At 32.6% G+C, this 13,500-nt stretch overlaps 2 protein-coding genes across 2 annotated transcripts; both read right to left on the reverse strand.

Moving 5' to 3' along the window:
• Window positions 1-5,413: 5,413 nt before the first annotated feature.
• LOC107628779 (ubiquitin-conjugating enzyme E2 28) lies at window positions 5,414-7,042 on the reverse strand. The gene is made up of 4 exons (XM_016331379.3): window positions 6,796-7,042; window positions 6,403-6,530; window positions 5,847-5,951; window positions 5,414-5,754 (listed from the first exon to the last, which is right to left on the reverse strand). Exons 1-4 carry the CDS (start codon window positions 6,863-6,865, stop codon window positions 5,611-5,613), a joined length of 447 nt encoding a protein of 148 aa, XP_016186865.1. The 5' UTR covers window positions 6,866-7,042; the 3' UTR covers window positions 5,414-5,610.
• Window positions 7,043-7,806: 764 nt separating this feature from the next.
• On the reverse strand, window positions 7,807-10,791 carry LOC107632261 (rac-like GTP-binding protein RAC1). The gene is made up of 7 exons (XM_088508069.1): window positions 10,411-10,791; window positions 9,771-9,858; window positions 9,579-9,688; window positions 9,431-9,494; window positions 8,614-8,678; window positions 8,417-8,482; window positions 7,807-8,333 (listed from the first exon to the last, which is right to left on the reverse strand). The coding sequence occupies exons 1-7, from the start codon at window positions 10,507-10,509 to the stop codon at window positions 8,232-8,234; spliced, it is 594 nt and encodes a 197-aa protein (XP_088364195.1). The 5' UTR covers window positions 10,510-10,791; the 3' UTR covers window positions 7,807-8,231.
• Between the last annotated feature and the right edge of the window lie 2,709 nt (window positions 10,792-13,500).

Below are 13,500 nucleotides of genomic sequence, written 5' to 3' on the forward strand. Positions count from 1 at the left end.
CTATTATGGTAATACTCATACGTTTACTAGTTCTGCCACTAGTGGAGTTAAGCCCCACTTTAGTCCTTGAGATTGGCGAGTTGCACTGAATTAGTCATCGAGATTCCAATTGCACTAAATTAGTCTCCCAAATTCAAAAAAATGCACCACGTTAGTCCTTCTTCCAATTTCCGTCACCGGAGCACTGACGCCGTCAATGACGTGGCCAGTTCTTGCCACGCTGGACAGAATGAGACGAGGTCGTTTCTAATTTGGCACTAAACACCCCTTTGAATGACGTCGTTTGTATGTGATGAGAAATAAAACGTTAGGCACCCTTTTTTTGTTTCTACTCTTCGTCTTCTACTTCTCCATCAGTGCAGAGAAAAAAAGGTTTCTCTTACATGAGTGACCCAAAATAGCAACAGGTGGCTGCAATAGGATTTCTCGAGACCATTGGAACACGACGTTCGCTGTGCAGTTGTCGGAAGAGTACGTTTGCCACTACAGGGATCTTCTGTGTCGTTACTGAGGTTAGTGAGGATGAAATTTTTTTTTTCAAATTTAATGGAATGCTGTGATGTGTGTTGATCATGGTTAAGTGTTTTGTATATTGTCAGTTCACAAGTTTTAAAGCTGATTTTATGTTAGAGTTTTGTTTTGATGTTTTGTGGAACTGTGTTTAGGGGTTTCTTTTTATGCTCTGTTTCAATGGTGGAAGAATTAGCACCCATCGAAGGCAATAAGCCCGCTGCCCTGGCTGATAACACTTCACTACCCAACATCACAGAACCAACAAATCCTGATGAAGCTGTCTACGACAAAGAGAAACCAGGAGTTACAGTAAGATATCACTTCAATTCATCTCTACTATAGAAAAAAAAGAAGGTTAATTGTGGTTGTAGTGTGATGGTTTCGATTTCAAATTGTTGGAATTTTCAATGGCCAAAACAATTGAATGCCCCACTTGAGGTTGTTGATCCTTAGATTGCTGATATATTTGAGCTCGAAAAAGCTAGGCAATGGAAGGTAATTTATTTACATACATGTTATTGGTCATGAGACTCTTCATTTATGCAGCTACAATTATTGCGTGCAATGTGATTGCAGAGACCATGAAACAACAAAATTATTTCTGTTTCAATCGTGGTTCTGTTCAAAATTATCGCACCTAGGGAGAACATTACATAAGAATTGGAACTCACTTTTCTTCTTTGTGTTCGTTCACCTCTCGATAATTCAACAAACACAATAATATACAGTGGCTAGCATTTTGGATTTTATTATTGGACTCCTGCTTCTAGTCCAATTAAAAAATTGTTGCCTTTCTTCCTCAAGGTACATTGATATGGCAGAAAGACTATGTCAGAAGCGCGCCCTCGAGGCATTTAGGTTGGATCCAGCTAAATGGGGAGGTAACTGCACAATAACTATATTGGTATACCCTTTTATTTGGCTTTGTTGATTGCACATTATTTCATCTTGTTGGTCATTGGCCTGTTGTTCTAATTGTTCTAAATTTGCAGGTGGACATGATCTATTCTTTGTGATTACCTTTTTTTTTTTATTTTTTTCCCCTTTCCTCTTCTACCACTTGAGGCACACGAGTTTTTGTTCAGAATTCAGAAGTAGCATTTAGGTTGAATTCTCTTGTAAACTTTTTGCTGGTTAAATTTCAAAATGAATGCTTATGAGCTTTCTTGATATTCAGTAGATTCTTTTAAAATATTTAGATGTCAATTTTTCTCATATGTTATTACCCATAAACTACAGTGAACGTTTAGCCTCTATCTGTCAAATTTTCAAGTTTATACTGCATTGCTAAAATCTCATGACAGAATCATGGCACTTAATCTTCCTCATGGTGGACATCTTTCTCATGGATATCAGGTATTTTCAATTTCCATCATCCACCATTTTCTGTGATAATGAAATCTATCAAGTTCATGGGTTATTGGTAATTTCTTTTGGCAATTTCTTCAAGGATTAGATAGAAATCACTTTGTAGTTATTCATAAAAATTTAATGCTTTTATTACATATCTATTTATGTATAATTCTTATTAGTTGAGACTTTGTTAGGGTTAGCCTCTGTTGTGGACCACCCGAGAATAGGGTGGCAGTCACACCCACACTACTCTGGAACACTCGATACTCTACTAGTTTCTTTGAAGATCCTTCTGTTTGACCGCAGAAAATTCTGACTCGCACTTGCACTCATGATCCTAAACCCAAAAAGCTGCACAGTGAGAAAGAAGACGAAGAACCAGGAAAAGTGGGTAGAAGAAGAAGAGTAAGAAGTTAGAACAGAAATCTTGGTTATAAAAGGGGACAAGGACTAAATTGGAGCTAATCAAATTTATTGCCATGTCATCTAACCATTGTTGGGTCCAGCGTGGCAAGAACTGGCCACGTCACTGACGGCGTCAGTGCTCCGGTGACGGAAATTAGAAGAAAGATTAACGTGGTGCATTTTTTCGAATCTGGTGGACTAATTTAGTGCAATTGAAATCTCGAGGACTAATTCAGTACAATTCGCCAATTTTAAAAACCAAAGTGGGGCTTAACTCGCCACTAGTGCTTTTTTTTTTTTTCGTTTTTTCTTCATATACCTCAACCTCATGTACAAAATATGAAACATACGCTGATCTGTGCTTCCATTTTCATTAGGAGTAGCAACCACCCTTTGAAAAAAAATTGTTAAAAAAAACTTGGCTTATCACACTTAAAAAAATGATTCATAGCATTTGATTTTCTCACTAAACTATTATTAGAATTCAGATTAAGAGTGCTTAACTCAATCTCAAAATTATTAGTTCATCAGGTAAAAAATGTCTTTCACTCTTAAGTCTTAATTATTATTTTTTTTATAAAAAAAATTTTTATTTAAGAAAATAGTGGAACGACACTTATAAATTACAGAGAACACATTAGATTTAAGACTAAAAGAAAATAGATAATCTTTATGATTTGAGAAGAAGCACTAGTTCGATTACAAATAATCTTATAAGATAGAAATAGAGACAAATCACAATCTCTTTTATTTCTAATTCTACACGAAAAGTGTTGTAACACAAAAAAAATCTTCTCTTCTTCTCCAAATAGATCTAAAAGTTTTTTGAAGATATTTTTATGCGAATAACAAGTTTTTCTCGTTGTATCTTCATTATGTACTTATAATATCATATCTAAAAGAGTCCCGTTAGTGAGTCAATAGGGTATTTGTACAATATGTACAATGAGTTGCTTATTTAGCTCAATATGAGCTAAAAATAAAAATTACTCATGAAATAATAAATTTAAAAACTCTTATTCAGTTATTTCACATCAAATTTCAAATTTCAAATTCTCCAATTCCAAATTTTTAAAAAATTCAATTAGTTATTTCAAAAAAAAATAACCATCTGAAATCCTCCAATACTCTCTTCTTTTTCAACCGGCGACCACCCCACATTCATCAATAATCATCTCATTTCACCGTCGCTACTTGGCTTGCCACACGCAACTCACCCTTAATAAAAATAACCATCCACTTAAGGAGAAAAATAATCATCCGCATATCTAATGAATTGAACATCTAACATATTTTAATTATATATAATTAAACTCAATCCAATCAAAATAATCATCTACATAAAAATAAAACAACCATCCGTATACCTACTAAAATGACCATCCTAAATTGACCATTAAAATAGAAGAAGAAGATGAATAAACAGAAGAAACTATTATTGTGGTGAAACATAATTTTGAAGGACTAGTCATGACAAAAGCGGCACTGTTGTGAAGCATAGGGCTCAAATCATGAAAGAAACTAATCATGCTTGGATCCGAAGAAGAAGAAGAAGAAGATCATGGTGGTATCATCGGTGAGAAGAGGCTTGAAGGAATGGGAGAAAGCGAAGCCGGTTCGGAAACAGCGGCAGCAATGTTAGGCTGAGCGTCGGAGGGCGAGGCGCATCGAGCTGACCGGCGGAGGTGAGGATGGTGTCGGTGGGAGGATGCGACGGCCTCGGTATGGCCGGTGAGAAATTCAGTGACGCGAGGTGAGAACCGGAGAAGATGACGGTGAGTTTTGAACGTGTATTGGAAGTTACGGTAAAATTAGAAATAACCGTATATAGTGTGAATGGATTTAAATACTAATTTTAATTTTATCTTTTTTTTTTTAACTCATTGTACACACTGTACATAATTAATATTGGTTCCCAATACTTTCTCTATCTAAAATACCCATAAAAAAGACTAATACATCACAAAAGAAAGAAAAATAACTTCAAAGGTTTTTTGAAGGTATTTCAATTATCTTTTTTTTTTTTTAATCAATATTGCATTTAGATTTAAAATTATCTAGTGAGAGATGCGATTGGCAAAGAGCGAAAGTGAGATTATAACTGTAAAACAAGAAAAAAGATAAATAATAAAGAAGAAGAAAAAGAAAAGAGAAGAAGATTAAAGTGGGGAGAGAGCCAGGTCACTGCAGCCCTGACTGAGGCGGTGGCGACAGTCCTCAGAAAAGTTTCATACTCTGTCGTTCTCGGGAGAGAAAAAGGGGTTTTTGTGAATTGGTGTAATTCAAACCCTTTTAAGCAGTTTATTAATAATTATTTATTTAAAAATTTTATTTTTAAGGAATATGAGATTGCTAATGAGAAAGTCCAGGAGTCAGCAATTTTTATATTTTATGATCAGCACTTAGCCATAAAAAAAAAGTGAGTGATCTTCTACTATTAAATGTAATCTCACACAATTAGATTACAAAACATAAAAGTTGCTGCCCCTAACACTCTTCATTTGTAATATTTCCTTTACGTCTATAAATAATTGTTTAGGATATAAACATTTGCAGGTAAATGGCTAATAATAGTAAATTGGATAAATTTTAATATTATATTAAAATTGAAATGAAGTGAATCTAATTCAATTCTAAAAATTAATTCATAAAATAGGAGATATTCAATATTTATAAACAAATTGAGACTTTGTTCATAAGAGATGTAAAATATATAATAGATATTAATATAATTAAGCATTAATTTAGAAGTGTTAAAAAAGTAAGTTCAAGAACCCTATGGTAGGGTCAAATATTCGTGTGATCAACAAGTGGATAACTCATGTTAAACATATTTTTTTAGAGATTTTTATTTTTTGGTTATTACTATAGTACCTACAATTAAGTTCATTTATAGTTTTTTCTTATCACCAAAAATTGGTCATATTTAGACTAATTAGACAAGAATTTAAAAGTCCCCAATAAAATCTCCTTAATCTTTATAGTAAAGCATGTGCTGAGTTGTAACATAATATAATACCCTTAACAAATGCTATTTCCCTTCTAAAATATCTATTTTAAAACAGAAAAAAGTAGTAATTAGTTAGATGCTGACCAACTATTCATTTATTCCAAACATTCACCAAGAAGAACATAACAAAAGTTTCAAATCAGAATATCATTTATTTAACTATACTCCAATTACAAAGTTAAAGCCTTAGCCTTGAGATTTGAGAACCAATTCTCACATGCATCCAACATGGCTTAATTTTCCAAAGCCATATTAATTATAATACTTTTCAAAGAGTTGAAGAGACCAAAAAGAGACAAGTCCTGCAACAAGATGTTATTATTGTTTATTTAGCCCATGGCATATTTCTGAGTCCAGCTTCTAGCAGTGGACTCATACTTTATTCTATCAGTCTTGCACATATGAGCAATCTCAGGCACAAGAGGGTCATCAGGATTTGGATCTGTTAGCAATGAACATATTGACAGCAGCACCTGCATATAATCATTAGCTTTAACAATCAGCATTTATACAACATATCATATCATGAAACAGAAGAAGAAAAATATATCCATTCATGCATTACCTTGGATATGGTAAGAGCAGGACTCCATTGTTCTTTCAGTATATCTAGGCAAATATTGCCATTACTGTTTATGTTGGGATGGAATACCTTGGTCCTGAATGCAACCTGCAAAAAGTTCACAATTTTTTGTATTAATCAGATTCATTCAACCTTTTACTATTTATTGTTCATCCACTTCCTACAGAAAGGACTAATCCTTTTAAGGTTAAGACTCCATACATACTGCCAATGATCCAACCCTTTTATGATAACATAAAGTTATAAACATGTTTTGTAATGAAAGTTACCCTTCTGATTAAAGCTGCTTTGAATTTAAAATAAGCTAATCAAAACACAGACACAGTGCATATATATAAATGAATAGAGAAATGATATTTGAACTACTTTTTTATATATTTCTTTTGTATACCTTCTTTTTATGGTATAAAATACAATTTTTTTTTTTTTTATCTTCTCTGACATTTTATCAATCATTTTCAAAACTAAAAATGGAAGATGCACAAAAATATTGCATATAACATTAATGGATGAATATGGTGAAGTTTTTGGGCTGTACCTTGGGAGGTTTGAAGGGATAATCAGGAGGGAAATGGATAGTGACAAGGAAAACACCACCAGCATAGGGACTGTCATTTGGGCCAATGATTGTTGCTTGCCAATGGAACATGTCCTCACCCACAGGGCCTGAAAAACCCACCATAACAAGTTAGCAATGCAACAAGATTACAAAACATTGTAGTATTGTTAAAACTGATATTAAAGGCCCAATTCAATCAATAAGGGTGTTGGTGAAGTGGTAAAGACACACTAAGGTCCAATAAGAATTCAGGTTCTATTTCTAGATAGAACACCATTTGGGAAGACAAATATGACTATGATTGAGAGTTGAGAGGGATCAATCTCTTTACCTAATAATAATGATAATAAGAGCATGGTTTAAGTTCTTTACCTGCACTGCATGAAGTTGGAGGGTCTCTCTGCAAGTCCTTGAGCTCCTTCAGGATTCTCTTGGATGCCATTCACTTGATATTAGATTTGTGGAAGAAGAAATCAAGAGGGGAATGATTGGAGAAGGCCAAATAATGAAAAGTAGTACAAAGAATTCTATGAGAAAGAAAAAGAGGGTTGAAGCCATATTTAATGGAAGCATATATGTGGTGTTTGAAGAGAGATTGAGTGGAATCAAGATTAGTACCATTTGTCGTTTTTGACCAATGGAAGTGGGCACAGTATATATTCCTCAGGAAAAAGGGGGTATGATAAGATTTTGAGAATCAAACTAGCTTTAGGAAATGGGGAATGTGTGAAAGGTGTTTGCCATTTTACTTGTGTTTTAGGCTGCTCAAACCTTTACCTTGTTAATCTTTCAAAGTTTTAATTAATCATAAGCACTTTAAGTTACTGCTAAGTTGTTTATTTAAGAAGTCATTTTAATAGTTTATAACCATATTCATATGACACTATAAACACTAATGAATTTTTGGCACCTGTCGTCGTGTGATTTATGTAGCCGATTGCATGTTATTGTTTGTTACAATGTATCCAGCATCTGTCGACATTTTCAAACATGTCTCTTTCTTCCTTTTAGGCCTTGAGGTACCCATTTCCCTTGTGAAATGTACCAAATCCTAAAACCAGTGATGCAAGATACAAATCTATTGGATGCCTAATAATAATAGCCAACCATTGAGTATTTGATAAAGTCACAAGTGACAGATGAGTCCAGATTTGTTCTGTGAATCTTAATAATACATTGCATATTCCCATGCATGCACAAAGTTGCTGACAGCTTAGGATTCTCTTTTTGTTAACTAGCAGCATGCATTTTCCACTTTAATATGGGATTATACTCTCCCTCATAATTCCATAATCATAACCTTCTAGATTGTCAAAGCTTGACATCTTTGATATTTATCCCACACTAAATTAAAATTCAGGGAACAGATGAAAGCATGAACCCTTAATCAAACCAACTATATTTCAGTCTGTTAAGCAGCTAACATAATTACATATACTTAGTTTCATATCAAGGCACATATGCAAGCACTTCCTACATTACATTACATTACAATCCAAATAGAAACCATGTCCACAGAAGGAAATGGTCATTTAATAGTGTCAATACAACAGGTAAAACAGCCCAGAAGAGCACTAGAAGTTTGTTCATGCCAAACATATTGAGATTATGACTGTGTACACAGATCCTACAGCCAGAGAGACAAATAGATTGATGCTTATTAGCGAACCGTAAATGTGGTCAGTTGAGCCGGGCGATTTCTTCCTCTAGGTTGGAAATAGTATATAAGATATAGAATGGCAAAGACTACCAAGAAATGGCTACAGTCATGTCATCCTCTGCCAACTACCAATTTAGAACTGAGAAGATCACAATATGGAACAGGTTTTTTGACCCTTTCTCTTCTTTTTCTTCTGCTTTGGAGGCTGGAGAACTACTTTGATGGCCGCATCAAAAACAGCCTTCACATTCTGTATTCAAAGGCAGATATCGTTAGGGCCGTGATATTATCTAACCTTTGGAACTTTTATAGATGCAGAGAACATATATGTACCTGCTGTGTTTTTGAACTACATTCGATGTAAACTGGAGCACCGATAAGTTTTCTCAGTTCCTCACCCTTCAACAAAGAGAGAAAATCAGATCACTAATGTATAAAGTAAGCAGATGGTCTCTCTTATGAACACCAACTGAAGGCTAAAAGGCAATGAAATAAGACACAAAGCGATAGCAATGAAAGCTAGGAAGTACCTGCACTGTGGTGATAGGCGCTGCACCAGGATGATCTTGAAAAAACTGCTTATCATCCCGAAGATCTACACAAGTTGCATATTCAAGAAATGCCCAAGCAAGTTAATAATGACATCTTTACAAGGAAACCATTAAATACATATAATTAAGTTAGCACTATATATGGGAGAAGACAAATTCCAAAAGAAACCATATGAAAAATCGAGACCAGAGACAATTTTCAGAATAGAAATTCTACTTTTGTTATTGATCATCAGAAATGGAAATTCTAATGAGTCAATAAGAAAAGAACTTATGCAAACACCAGCTCCACCAAGGCAAATTACTCATGTTAGTAGTAGCAATCTTCTGTCACTTTAAACTTCCTAATACTCTTCATAAATCAAGTTTTTTTCAAGATTTATCAACAGCCATTTACTTTTTAAAACAATCATTACATTATCCTTTTAGTTAAACAAGGAGGTAAAGGGCAAAATTAAGAAAGCATTCCATGAAATGGTTTGGTATATCTGAATCAATTCTTGATTAAAGTCATGAATTAGGTAACCTTCGAGGATGAACTTCCTTCTCTAAACCACTACTGAATAACAAGCAATCAAAGGGAAAAAAATAACAGCAATGACATTGGAATCCAGAATCTATTCCCCAACTTTCTAATAATGAAAGAAACACAGTATGAGTAAAACACAGCAATTAGTATGATAATATGATGAAACTTCACAGGATCACGGAACTACTATCATGCTGAAGGTTATCAGGTAGGTAATAAGGGCATCAAACATCAAGAAGATAAAAAAAGAAAGAACAAGAATCTAACCAAGTTTTGTTCCAACAAGAATAATTGGAACACCAGGAGCATAATGCCTCAACTCAGGAATCCACTGGAAAAGGAGGAAAAGAAAAAATTAGTCCAGAGTAGAGAGAAAAAAAAAACAATAATAATAACAAGTATATACCAATCTTACTTTCTTGGCAACATTTTCATAGCTAGCCCTGCTTATGAGAGAGAATGCTAGCAGGAATACATCAGCTCCTCGATAGCTTAAAGGTCTTAATCTATTGTAATCTTCTTGGCCTGTTCCAAAGAATTTGAAAAAAAATCAAAACCAAGATACTCCCGAAACAAGAATTGAGATATAAACAGTGAAATAACTTACCAGCAGTGTCCCACAAACCCAAATTCACAGTGCTCCCATCCACAACCACATTTGCGCTGAAATTGTCAAAGACAGTTGGAACATAATCCTGTTGCCAATGGATACAAAGAAACACAAGATTATTGCAAGAAAAATCTAAGTCCTAATAGCCTGATACACCAATCTCAGCAAAGCAATTTACTTGGAGGGATCATTGTAACTCAGCAGAGCAGAATCATGTCAAACATAAAGACAGCATCTAAGAATCAAAGTCAAAATCAAAGATTTCAATAATTTCCCCCCTTTCACCCAACAAATCAGGCCAAATTAAAAGTCTTTCTAGCAAGTGTACACAAAATTGATGGAAAAAGAATCACACTTTTTCCTTATTTTGAAGAAATCTTGGCATTATCATGTCCAAATAAAAGGTCCAAACAAATTGACAAAGAAAATACACACCAAAAGAAAAAAAAAAAGCAAAAACATACATAAAATTTAAAAATTACAAAACAAACCCATTTCACATTTTGAAAAGAACAACCAGCTCAGCTGCATCCACAAAATCCCCCAATATCATCAAATTCACCTCAAAATACAGCTACTTAACACTTGATCCCCTTAGAATGGAGAAAAGAAGAGGAAGAAAGAGGATTGAACTCACAGTAGGGAAAGTGTTGCTGGTGTAGGAGATAAGCATACAAGTCTTGCCAACAGCACCATCACCAACAGTGACACACTTTATGAACCTTGATGCACTCATTTCTGCAGGTAACCTAAGCAACCCACAAACGAAATCTTCCTCAAAATCTGTGCTTCTTTCTTGGGAGATGAACCCTAATGGCTCATGAGGCAATGCTGATGTTCAAGTTCTGAGCTTTGTGCATGCTCAAGAAGGAAAATGGGAGAGCAAAAAGGGGGGTTTGTAAATTGTAGTGTTTTGTTTTGTGTTGAGAGAAAAAAATCTGAAAAAAATTGAATTTTTTTGGGAACTTGGTGTGTTGGGCCTCCCTATAGTAGAGACAGCTTCTGCCAGCTATAGATTATTATTTTTATATTTTTTTTATATTTTTATATATCATACATTCATCATTCATGCCATAATTTCAGCTCATCTTTCTACCAAATTTTTTTTATACCCTTTTTTTTATATATAAATATGAATAAATAAATAATGCACCCACCAACTCTCTCTTGCTTTTAGCTTTTTTAATTGTCTTATTTTGTTTTATTAAAAACAAAATATATAAATTCGATACACTGATGATTATGTTATTATTAGAGCATATTTTCTAAATTACTTTAATGCTTATAAAAATAATATTTATACATCATTTAAAAAATCTAATTTTTTTTTAATTTATATATGTTCTTTTCATTTCTAAAAGAATTTGAGTATTCAAGATTTAATTATCATATTTAGTTTATTTTATTCAAATTAAACCCATTCATTATCTTGAATGTAAATATTTTAAATATTACAATACTAATTTTTATAATATCAGGTGAATCATCTTCTCAAATCTAAATGTTTAGTCTATCTGTTTAATTTCAATTTTTTTTCACGATATATATAGTAAAAAAATAGCAAATATTTTATGTCAACGAAAATATATATATATATATGTGACAATTTTGAGAAATAAAAGATATTATGTTGATATATTAAATTAAAACAATGTCATTGGTTTGTCAAAAACAAAAAAGAATAAGATAATTAGGGTTAGCATGTGAAACTAACACAAACGTGTCTTATGGAATCATTACTTTAAAATAGTGGTTTTAACCATATAAAATGGGTTAAAAGCTTACCTAATTTTTATCGTTTGCCGTAAATAAAGAAAAAGTTTTATTTTATGTCTAATTAATTGTTTTCCATTTTCATTTTCTTGCCCACTAAAGCTGTTCACCAATATTTAATCACAAGATGTTGGAATTTATTAGGTCCGTGAAGGTCTAAAGACTAAAGCTAAATCGACAAAATGAACAATAAATACAAAATGTCTTGGAGAATAATAATAGTTTTTTGGATGATATATATGAGAAGAATTATAAATAACTTAGTGAAAATAATCTTAAACTTCATGCATTGATGCAATGCAATTCAATGGATGTACTTATTGAAGACTAGGGCTAGTAGCATCACCAAAGGTGTACATTGGCTTCTTTAATCAATTTACAATTAAATATGAAACAATGTAACATGCATGATAATTTTAAATAATTAAAAAAAATTCTAAAGTCAATAATCTTCAATATCTTCGGTCTTTAATGTACTTCATAATAAGGGTTATTTGTTATTTATAGACTTCTAACAAAGAAAAATGATTACTTTTTATTTATCCCTGATTTTGTTAAAAATAAAGTAGGAGTTACACGCATTAGTCTCACATTTCATATAATAATTTAATAAAAAAATATAGATAAACAATTTTTAATCAACTAAATGTAAATAATTATAATTAATAATCATTAATTTTATATTTTTTAAAAATAAAATTTAAATAACAATTAATTAATAATAATTAATTAATGTAAAATATAATTTAAAAATATTTATTGACTTATTATTTGGCTAGATTCCTGTTAACTACTTAGCAGAATTATAATTTAATTTATCAAGTGAGCATATTTTATAGCCTTTTAACTAACTCTTTACTTGTGTAACTTTGTAGCATAATAAAATGCAAAGTCAAGTCAACCCATCTTGCCGTCTACTACATGGAAGAGCTTATTATAATTAAGCAATTGCTTTTACAAATGAGAATTGAGAACTAATAATAAGAATAAATGCCAATGCAAATAAACAACAAATTTTAATAACTATATATGGAAGATTATTATTTGTATGCCATTAAACTTTAACAAAATTTGAATTCAAGCTTTTTGTTAGCTATGCAAAAATCAACCAAATGAACAAATAAATAATATATATTACATTCATTTTTGCATATTATATTATAATTAATTTTTATCACTTCGATATAGGTCTAATTAATGTGATGCTTAATATATACACAAGGCATAAATTGAAATTGGCATGGTAAGGTGGAGATTTTTGTGCCTGAAATGTAGATCTTGCAATAATATAATAAAGATGATAAGAATGGAGAATGCAATAGTAGTAATACATAGATATCTTCCAATAAGAAGTTAAGAAGCACGTGGAAGATGGTGACTAGAGTGATGAGGATGATGTGAAAGAAAGCAAACAATTACAATTATGTGACAAAGAACAGCAAAGAGATAGAATGGACCACACTTTTACTTCATTAGGAAGCCATGTATGTATTCATTTGTATTGTAATGCTCCTTGGTTGGGTATGGACGGCAACCTTGGCTTTTAGAGCAACAATTATTTATGTGAAATTAAATCCATGACAAGGTACTATAGTCTTACATTATTATCATATCAAACCAGCAACTTCTTTTACAGCACATACATTGCTCCTTTTTGTTAGCTACTTACTCCATCACACTACATGATATGGCCGTTACAAATCCGATGTCATAATTCGGTATTATATACAATAACTCGACATTATGCACTATAACTCGGCACTTTACGTTATAACTCGGCGTTATACATTACAATCAGACTTGATATGATCGTTATTTACAAGCTATAACTCGGCGTCATCCGTTATAGCTCGTCCATTTATGAGCTATAACTCGGCTAGATAAATGCTTCTATCATAACCGACGATCAAACGGCACACAACTCGGATACGTTATCCACAATTTTTAAGACCAA

The sequence above is a fragment of the Arachis ipaensis genome, chromosome B3 (assembly GCF_059453495.1).
Source record: "Arachis ipaensis isolate K30076 ecotype BB chromosome B3, ASM5945349v1, whole genome shotgun sequence".
Lineage (NCBI taxonomy): Eukaryota > Viridiplantae > Streptophyta > Magnoliopsida > Fabales > Fabaceae > Arachis > Arachis ipaensis.